The 11,101-nt window shown below is 34.1% G+C and overlaps 1 protein-coding gene across 2 annotated transcripts in view; it reads right to left on the bottom strand.

The window, feature by feature from the left end:
* Positions 1 to 1,203: 1,203 nt before the first annotated feature.
* The window catches only part of PPM1B (protein phosphatase, Mg2+/Mn2+ dependent 1B), a 74,566-nt gene continuing 64,668 nt past the window's right edge, over positions 1,204 to 11,101 (bottom strand). Inside the window, exon 5 of one of the 2 annotated variants that reach the window (XM_045771834.2) lies at positions 1,204 to 3,008. In XM_045771834.2, the coding sequence (XP_045627790.1) occupies positions 2,979 to 3,008 (30 nt within the window). In that variant the 3' untranslated portion in view covers positions 1,204 to 2,978. Of the gene's footprint in view, positions 3,009 to 3,858; positions 4,930 to 11,101 lie in introns of those variants that run through there. The other variant, XM_045771833.2, reaches the window with a different exon arrangement.

Below are 11,101 nucleotides of genomic sequence, written 5' to 3'. Positions count from 1 at the left end.
AGCAGACATTTTCTCGGAAATAAAGGAAGCAAGCCTGTCATTCAAGGACAACAACTGACAGTATTTGGTGCCAGCGACAAAATTTCACCTTTCAAATGAAAATTAGAATTTTGAAAAATCTGTATCCAATCCCGTGAGCTTGACAGCTTCCCAATACTTACAAGATTTTTCCCGAGGAGATCAGTTACGTTAAGAAAAAACTTTTAAAACACTGCATAATAACACGTCAATATTTTGAAGGACCGCAACCTTCAATGAACAAGTATTTTCCAAAAGATCAATGCATGAGTTACCAAATCATGCCAAAGGAGGACATCCATTCAAAACTCCCAACAAGACAGATCAAATGGGTTTTAATGTAAGTACAAAGTGGACTGCTAGTTTCAGATCTTGCACTGCACCTACCCTTCAAGAAGCTACCGGTTCCGAAGTTTTGATCATGAATCAAGCAGAACAGTCACAATTACCTGAAGCTATTAAAATATTCTTTTTCAAATACGTATTTGTGTGAGGCCAGATTTCTTCGTATACTTCCAACAAAGTGCCACGTTGCAATAAAATCATCGCACAATCAGATATGAGAATCCGGCCCAACATTAAAGGGTTTAGAGAAACGAAAACCAGTGCTACTACTCACACTAGATTTTTTAAATTAGGAAAATAACTATTTTTCATAAAACAATGCTATACTTAGGTTACCAGGCAATGGTTTCATTTTTTAATGAATTAAAATATATATAAAATTTCTTGGCTTTAATTTCTAATGTGATAAATAAAATAAAACCCATAAAAGCAAAAGTTCCTGGGGATCTTGAATCTTTAAAAATGGAAAAAAGAATATAAATGGGTCCTAAGACTAAAATATTTGAAAACAGCTGGACTAGACAATTCAGATTAATAAAGACTGAGTTCAGGTTTTTCTTTTGCTAATTCACACATTATTTGTATTTCAAGGGCCAGTAAACCACCTGAAAAAGGTTTTTTGAAACGGCATTAAAAAAAAAAAAAAGTTTCGGAGTGAAGAGGGGGTTAATTAGTATTGTCCTGTACAGTTTGGTTAATTCCTCTTTGGAATTACAATTCACCTACATGGTTTTGCATGAAAAATTTCACAACAAATATTCCAACTATGTAAAACGTTTAAAAATTACATTCAAAACTGGACTTTTACTTTTAAAAATCATACCAAATAGTAATCTGTCACACTGTTTTTATCAATTCTTTATTTAGGTAACAAGTTGGTTATGTTCACTGCATTGTATGAAACACCACAATATCATACTGGAAAGGTACTATCGGTACAAGGCTGGAGCAGAGTGGACAGTTTGAACAATAAACCAGTTTGCATTCTTCATTCCCTATCTTTTTACAACCCCCCAAACCCAGTAAAGGGACAGATAGCTTTTAACATCATCATGTAAAGCACTTTAACTTACAAGGCTAAAATCTAAAGAATAAATAAAATATACTGTGGCAATAATTCCTTTTAGACCAAAAATCAGGTGCACAATGAATCAAATGATCAGGAAGGCTGTCTGTATGCAAATGTGTGGCTCTCCGGAAACAGCTTCAGGGAAATGTTACAGAAAATATCATGAATTCCATTTCACACAGGACCAGATGATGACTCACTTTAACTACACACAAGGGCAATTACATCCTGCTGAAACACAATTTAAACATATAGGAAAATGTTTACAAAGCATCCACAACAGGTAAACCATGTACAAATGGATACATTCGTTGCTTCTCCTACCCCAACGGCTTCTTTTCGATAAATATTTTACTCTTCATGTTCAGCAGTAATTGGATTTACTACATGCAAAACTCAAAAAGAACTCAAGAATTCAAGGTTATTGTAAAAATAGAATTAAAATAATAATCTTCAAGTACCTTATGTGACAGCCACTCTGTACCGTGCCCAATGTTATAAAATGAAAGGTTACTGAACCCATGAAAATATCTCTGTAATATTTCCTTAGATCTAAAATAGATAATTTTAAATGTATTTATAGTCATTTCAATGTGATATTCTGAGCTTTTAAAATAACGTAAACAATTAAAAATTATACCAAATTACACACAAAACTTGTATCTTAAGAGCTGAAAAATTAAAACTATAGAAACCCACATGTAAAACAAAAATCACAATTTACATTATAAAGGCAAATCTCATCATTTAAAAAAATTTGCAGCAGTGAGATGTCAAAGCAAATTATAAATAGCCATAAATTAATCCATTTGGTTTCAAAAGATTTCCTAGTGAGAGTTGAAGGATGTAGTAGGTACATGCATAAAATTTGTAAGGGTTTATAATATTATTGCCAAATACACTTTATCTTGAAAAGCAGGCAACGTTACAATTTGGACATTATTGGAGAACCCAGTTTGGTAATACAGGTAAAATTAGGAAAAAAAATTAAATAACAATTAATAATAAATATATATCCTATAGTAAATTGCTCAAAGGAAATTTCAAGCCACAGAGCTGCAAAAGGCTTCCAACTTGGTGAACTGAGAAAGGAACATCCCATACAATTCTTTACTCTTACATGCTTATATGTTGTGTGTCTTGTCTAAAAAAAAAAAAACAAAAAAAAGAAACAAAAAAAACAAAAAAACAAAAACATAATGTATCTTCAGAGTACGGCTAACTATATTCCCATGCACCTCAGGCAGAGTTTGTTATTTGTGGTGAAATAACTCCGTTGGCTCCTAGGGCCCAAAGTTCAGTACAGATGTAACCAGTATGCCTGAGGTTGGCAAAAAATACTGTAGTACAGGCAATGCTACAAGTGGCAATTATCAGAAAACACAAATATGAACAAATGATGGGAAATGCTAATGATTTTCTGCTCATATCACAAAACGCTGGGAATCCACAAGAATATTTTTCCCTTGTATTGAAGAAAATTGTGATTAAAAGGTTTTTTTCCCCCAATTTTCAGAATCAAAAGCATTTTAGAAGGTTTATAAGGCTACCATGGGTCTTCTAGATCTCCAGCACCCTACAGGAAGAGAAAAGGAAGAATATTATTATTATTTGCCTACACCACTTCCAGGTTGGATTGAATTTCAAAAGAAAACAAAATTAGATGAACAAATTACCTTCCTTTCTTGGTTTGAAAAGGCACTTTTACAGAGAGGTGTGTGTAGTATATATTGTGTGCATACACATGGATCTATCTAATACAGACAGATAACTGGTGCGGGGTTTTTTCCCTCCCCTCTCCACCAAATGCCTTCCTCTTTCTCAAACCACTTAAAAATATTCTGGCATTGGAAAAATAGATCAAAACATCAGCTACATCTGAAGATCCAAAGTTTCAACTTAGGGCACCGTAAGCAACTTTAGATACATGATAAATATAAACATGAAGAAGAGAAGTTAATGTTCTACAGTCACAAAATATTTGTTCTAAGAACTATTTTCCCATGTGACTGATAGCCACCCTGTATCTTTAAAACCTACTTCAACAAAAACAAAACTCCTATCTGCCACTATTTAAAATACCTGTAAAATTCTTGCATTTCTTAATATCTGATGAATACTTCTAGCAATGAGGCCAGTCTTGCAATCTTTAAAACGCTCATCTTGGCAACTCCCTGACATGTCTATGTGTGTCCATACTGGCCAAAGATTAATATTTTGTGTCACAAAAAGGGGATAAGAAACAAAATGGATTTGAGTAATAAGCAAGACTTCTCAAAATGTTTTCTTTTAGTTAATGACAAAAGCCAAGCCAAAAGTTTTCTAATTTTCTATTAATACAAATGAATTTCTACTGAGTATTTTTCCAATATACCAAACCTGGTTGTTTAAATTTTTTTTTAATTTAAAAATAAGTACAACATGCATAGATTATTCCACAGCACATGCTTTATTTGGACTTGAACACTTATAATTTCATTCTAAACACTTGGTTGACATACATTTTGATGTATGTAGTTAGGCTATACAGAATATACAAACCAAAGCTGTATCGATAATACATAGGTTTTTCAAAAATTAGGTTTCAATAAAGAATACAGAGAAAGGAAAAATAACCACACATCCAACAGCTCAGAACTTCTAAAAATAAAACTACAGAGATGTAAAATATAAACAAGTCAAAGAACACACAAATTATCATCCTTGGGGGAAAAAAAAAAGTACAGGCCAGCATCTGCCATTCTTTGAAGAACTAAAATTGCTAAAGAAAACACAAATTTATTACAACGCTAACGATGAGTGTACTATTATGTAAAATACTGTGAAGCAGCAGAAGTCTACATTTACAAGTTTTTCCACAATATAATGTCATCTTGCTTATCAGTAAGTAATCTCTAATCTTATCTAGTAGGAAGTTAACTACTGATTTGAATAACTAGTAGCCTCATTTCTGGCATACAATATGAAATGACATATAATTTTGTTAAATTCAAAGTACTATAAATAGTCCATTTTAAACTATCTGATAAAGGTGTATGCAAAGGCCTTCTTAAAAAACAAGGCTATATGAATGTCATAAAACTAGTTTACCAAGATTCAAATAACAAAACGGTTCTGTAAATGCATACATTACACCTCCTAAGTAAAAACCAGCAAATCAAAGATCACACAAATATCAGCACAAAGTCAAGTCATATTTGTTCACCACTCCTCTGTGTCCCTGCATCTTCATTATAGCTGTCTAATTCAGCAAGATCACTGTTTGATTCAGTATGGCTTGCCTGCATTGTCACTGGGCTTCCAGCATCACTGTTCGAAGAAGTAGCTGTGGCAGCTGGGTCAGCAGGGCTTTCTTCTCCCTCTACTTTAGCTAGCCTGTAACTAGTCAGCATCTCCTCCAGAAGTTGTCGGTAGTTTCCCCTATGATTAATTCTCATTTGCCTGAGTGCTTCCACCAATTTTCCCTGTGATCCACTTTCCTCTGCTTCCTCGGAGGCCTTTTTTTAAGATTCAAGACCCCAGTGTCAGTAGACAAACTAGGATATCACATGTATTTCATAACATCATCACAGCAAAACACTCATTTCTCTACCACGAGTAATAGAGTCTAAGCATGAGAACATTTCATTAAATAAGTATCAAGTCTTAACTTGTGTCAATAAAAATTTCCACTTGGAATATCAAGTTAATTTTAGCAAATTACCATGAACTAGTTTACACCTTATTTCACACTGGCATTTGAAGCTTCCTCTGAAATTTACTCTATTAGAATTCAACAGCAACACAAGCATTTCCTAAAACTGACTTGCTTAACAGAGGAAACAGTAATTGGCTAGAATGATTTAGTACAAAAGGAAATTAGTATTTAAAGCAATAGGAGAGGACAGAAAAGCAGGCCATTAGAACATTAGTTTCTTCATCACTGCTGCTAAATGACAGGTAAAGAGAGGAGGTACAAAATGTAGAACTATATAAACTGAAACTGGATTTTCGGGCAATTCTAATGCTTTTGTGGGTAAAAATTTACTTTCTTCTTTGTTCTTACATATTTTAATAAAAACATTTCTAGATCAAAATAAATTATTTTAAACATGATAATAAGAACAGGAAACTACTCAAGCCTTTTATATTTTATAAAGTTTTGGAAAACTGACAGGTTTCTGCAATAGCAGCTACTTATCTCGTTAGCAGAACAAGCTCTAACACTGAAGCCGATCCCAGTTAAGCTGGCAGTCTAAAAGCAGGACAACCTTACACCGTGTGCCTCCTGATGAGATGTGTTAGAAGTACAAAACCATGTCCTATGTTCTTGCCAAAAAATGTTTAATATAAACCTAATAAAGCGAATTCCCAATTTATAGGAAAACAGGGAATAGAGGATCGTGTTAAAAGGACACCACAAGAAAACAATCATACAATCCAGAATGTAGGACATCCTATTCAAAGCTGGCTCAGAGTCATCTTTCTCAGTGGCAAGAGGAAAAAAAGTGGGGGCCTGATTACAGACTTCATTAATATGCTTGACTGATAACTTTTTAAAAGCTGATCAGACCATCGTTCAAAATAACTACTATCACAGTCATTCTAGAGACAACTGGGAAAATCTGGACTTGTACTGGATGGTAATTTTAAATTCCGTTGGAATGATAATAGTATTATGGCTATATAGAAAGATGTCCTCATTTTTTTTTTTTCAAGTAAGCTCTACGCCAATGATCCCAAGATCAGAAGTTGCACGCTCCAACTGAGCCAACCAGGCGCCCCGAAATGTCCTCATTTTTAAGAGTGGCATGCCAAAATATGCCAAAATGATGTCTGCAATTTTCTGTCAAAAGGTTCAGTGGAAAAAAAGAAAAAAAAAAAAGTAGTGTATATACACACACACACACACAAAGAGAGATAAAGCAAATATGGTAAAATGTTAACATTGTTGAATCTAGGCAGAAGGTGTATAGGCGTTCACTATGATCATTTCAATTTTTCTCGCTATTTGGAAGTCTTCACCATAAAATCTTGGGAAAATAAAACTCAAAAGAGGTTACTGATATAGATGATCTGACACAAACCATCTCTGGAGGACTGTTACCCTACAATTCTGCAACAAAGAAACAAAGGTAACACAAATATAACCACATAATACATGGCGATGTTTATGAGAAAAATGAGAGCACTTGAATGTTTTTTTGGGGGGGAGTGCCCTTACGGCAAAAAGCAAGAGATGACACTGTATGTACTATATGTCTGTATGTATATGTGTATGTATATGTCTATGTATCCGCTGGTTTTAAAATATTATCTGTAAAATGCTTTTGGGAAAAGGAAATACAGCAATATACAAATAATGATAATGGATAGTGAAGTTATGTTTATTTTCTTTGAGTTCTTCCAATTTTCTATCTCATGTATACTAACTGTAAAATAACTTTTTTAATTTTTAAAACTTTTAAAATTTTTATTTATTTAAGTAATCTCTACACCCAACGTGGGGCTCAAACTCAGGACCCCGAGATCAAGAGTCACATGCTCTTCTGACCAAGCCAGCCTGGTGCCCCAAATAACATTTTTTTTTATTTGCAAAATTTATCATATGAGAACATAATAAAATGCACCCTCTGTTAAGATTTTCCTTACTTTTTCTCCCTTACCTTTCCTTCTGTGCTAAATAAACATGTTTCCCCATATAAAGTTTCTCATTTGAATCTATTCAGGAAAGGTTAAGATGGAGCAACAAGGTGAATGCTTGCTAATCATAACCTTGTCTTTAATCAGGTTTTCCAAACGGAAATTTTCTATTGGATGGTATATCACAAACAACTTTTAGTAGAGGGCATAGAGACTCCTCCACCTCACTCCCTGAGCCCTCAAAAACTCAAACCAACAACTTCCTTTTTATTAGAAAAAACAAAAACAAAAAAACCTTTTAGGACATTGAAACAAATTCTGAAGTGATTATCAACCCTGGTTTCATACCAGGATTGCCTGTGTAGCTTTTAAGATGAAGTAGATACCAAATGGGGCGCCCAAGTTGCTCAGCTGGTCGAGCGTCTGACTCTTGATTTCAGCTCAGGTCATGATCTCAGGGTCATGAGACTGAGCCCCATGTCAGGTTCCGCGCTGAACAGGGAATCTGCTTGTCCCTCTCCCTCTGCTCTTCCCCCTGCTCGCACTCTCTCCCTCTCTCTAAATAAATAAATGAATAAAATCTTTAAATTTAAAGATATTAAAATTTCTATCAAATGATACTCAGATGCACTGGGTTGGGGTGAGTTTTTTAAAGCCTGACAGGTGATTCTGACATACAGAACCTCCAATATAGGCTCTACTTACTTGAACTTATTGATAAAAAGGTTGTTATATTGGTTGTATTTCAATTTTGGTTGTATTTCAATTTCAAGATAAAGTACCTCTCACTCTCCATCTGACACCTATTATTACAGTAAGCATCTATGTTTCTGTGAATTCTGTAGTAGTGGGAGATGGGGAGGAGTACTCGCTTTAAAAAAAATATATTAAAACCAAACCTGTAAATCAAATCAGGATGAATTTACGATTGGCTGGCATCACAAAGCCACTGAACTGAAAAGAACTTAACCTAATGACCACATTTAAAAGTCATTTTATCTCAAAGCCAATTACATTTTCCCATTGTGCTGGATAAAAGATGTATGGGTGAGACCTCTTTCCCAGCCATTTCATTTGACTCTTCAAAATACTGTTCCACAACTCTCTTATGGATTTTCATTAATATCAGAAAAGGAACCTACTGTTCAGCTGCACTTTTTTTTTTTTACCTGAACTCCTATATACACATCATGTTTACACATCTATTATAGCAATTAATTCCACCTTGCAACTGTTCGTAAGTCTTTTCAACTAGACTGTGTAAACTCTTTAAGGTAAACAGAATTTCACATTCCTTTCTGTATCCTCCCTACCCCCTAGGGAAGGAAAATTAATGTTTGTGCTTAGAACTTTATGGACATGATCTCATTTAATCCTCACAGGTACCCTACATAATAGGTACCACAACCCTAATTTTTGTAAGTGAAGAAATTTATAGCCTCAGAGAGATTGAAGTTGTCAGGGTGACAATACTAGTAGTAAGTGACACAGCTCGGATTTCTATACAGATGTAATTAACATCTATGTCCCTCTGAATGTTCTTTTGAATACATTATGGTAAGTAACGTAGTAAGTGAGCCATATAAATAGACACTTACTAAAGAAATAGTGCTTAAAATTATTGAGGTGGACCACAAATTATTTCATATTCAAATCTACAATGTATTTCCTTGACATAGAAAGACTAATGAAATTAAAGGACAAAAAAATCATAGTAGATGGGATGGTTAAAATTATTCTGCAAAATAAACTTAGGCAATTATGGAGATGAGAATATAGAACTTTTTCCCTCTGTTTCAATTTTCAAGGTTTCACTGTCTTCTAGACAAACACAGTTTAAAAGAATCAAATCTCTCATGAAAATACGGCCTTATCCTAAATAAGACATAGGAATATAGATAAATCAGACAGCAAACAGAAGGGGAAAATAAATTAAGCACATTTAAAAGATAAAATTTAACTAGCTAGTATTTATTTGCATTTTTAATGTAGTTGCCATAAGCAAAATGCTTCAAGTGATTAGCTAAAACAATGGAGAAAATAGTAAAGAATGCTAATATAAATATTTACAGTGTTTTTGGTGGAGTCCTAGCTTCTGCTTGTCAGCTAAAAGTAATTTTTAGAACTGAAAATCCTCAAATAGGAATTCATGAGATACAATTAACAATGACCAAGGAAGATTCTAATTAGCTGTTATTTGCTAGGATCATATAAAATTTAATGAATTTGAAATAATTTTCAAGAGTCATTTAGATGGTCGAGACCACACAAGCTAAGAGAAGTGGTATGTCATACCATCCTTAAAAATAGACTAAGTTCAGTGTATTTTCAAACAGTATAGATCTTCTCTATAAAAATGCTTTGACAAGTAAAAAAGTAAAGAAACAATTTACAAAAAAAAAAAAAAAAAACACTAGTATTCACATAGTCCTGAAACTGTAATATAAAAATGTAAAAGCAGCTATGTTTATAACTGATCTATTTGAAATTATCAAAATAAAAAGACTATATATATAAAACTTAATGTGAAAATAGAATATGGAGACTCTTTTGGGCTTTTGTCCTGTCTTTCCTCCCTTCTTAAAAATCCAAATCCCTTAAAAAGATTTTGGATTAGGATAAAAATGTGTACTATTTAAATAAAAAAACTGAAAAAAAATGGGACTTGGCTGCTTCATTTCAAAAACTTTATAAAATATTCCTCATCAAAACCAGACTATCTTAAGACTATTAAAGAGATTCACAAAAGAATAGGAAGTGATTTTTTGTGGATAAGAGAGAGAAGTGGGGTACAGACATATATGTAATCTCTAAGTAACTTAGAGAGGCAACATAGAAAGGTGTAAAGAGAACAGTTTTCGGAGTTGCCCTGACTTAGATTCAAATTCTGGCTGTATGATTTGTTTAGCTTTGCAACCTAGGCAAACTACTTCCTCTCACTGACGCTTAGTCTTACCTATAAAAAGAAGGGTGTTGAGGACATCACCTATGACTTTTTATACACACACACACACACACACACACACACACACAGCTGGTAACTACAAGTCCTCCCTTTACGCGTGGAAAATCAGCAACACATATGGCTATTTGATTAGTGGTATCTTTTAAATCAGAATCTAAATCAATGAAATAGTTTTGTTGGTTTGTTTTTGTTTTTTTGTTTTTTTTTGGTAATCTCTACACCCAACATGGGGCTTGAACTCACAAGCCCAAGATCAAGAGCTGCATGCTCTACGGACTGAGCCAACCAGGTGCCCCCAACCTAGCATTAGTAGAAGTAAAGGGCCGTGATCTCAGAGCCCCGCCCTGTAAGAACAGCTTAGAGCAAAACGCAGTTTTATTTTTTTCTGGTCTCCTGTAGGTGATTATTCTCTTGAGGTCACAGACTCCTTTGAGGAAGTGATGAAAACCACACACATACTATACTTCTCATGAAAAACTGTATATGTCCACGAACACATTTTCAAAAACTTTCTGGGGATTCACAAACCACCCGAGAGTCCCTGCTAGACTCTTTTCCAAAGATTTTAACAGTTGGGAAAATGTCAATATTGCTTGCATTAAGAAGTCTGAACATATTACAAAATGTTGATAAAACAAATTTAGTAAACAACTTCAGAAAACTCTCCTAAATATGAGCTTTCTGAATATATTTTAAATGTTTTAACTTCTGACTTATAGGGGCACCTGGGTGACTCGGTTAAGCATCTTGACTTTAGCTCAGGTCATGATCTCAGGGCTGTGGGATCGAGCCCCATGTTAGATCCCAAGCTGAGCTTACAGGCTGCTTGGGATTCTCTCTCTCTCTCTCTCTCTCTCTCTCTCTCTCTCTCTCTCCCTCTTTTCCTCTCCCTTTGCCCACCCCGCCCTCCATGCACTCTTGCTCTTTCACTCTAAAATTTAAAAAAAAAAAAAAAAAAAGGAATATTATAAAAACAAATTCTGGCTTACATTCCACTTGGCTTTTTGAAATTCGTTATCCAAAAGATTTTCTTTTAATGTAAGAAAAATAAATAAGTCCCTATTTCTAATGGTATTACCTAT

The sequence above is a fragment of the Ursus americanus genome, chromosome 7 (assembly GCF_024610735.1).
Source record: "Ursus americanus isolate L20-20 chromosome 7, mUrsAme1.1.p, whole genome shotgun sequence".
Taxonomy (NCBI): Eukaryota; Metazoa; Chordata; class Mammalia; order Carnivora; family Ursidae; genus Ursus; species Ursus americanus.
This window is presented reverse-complemented; position numbering and strand designations above follow the sequence as displayed.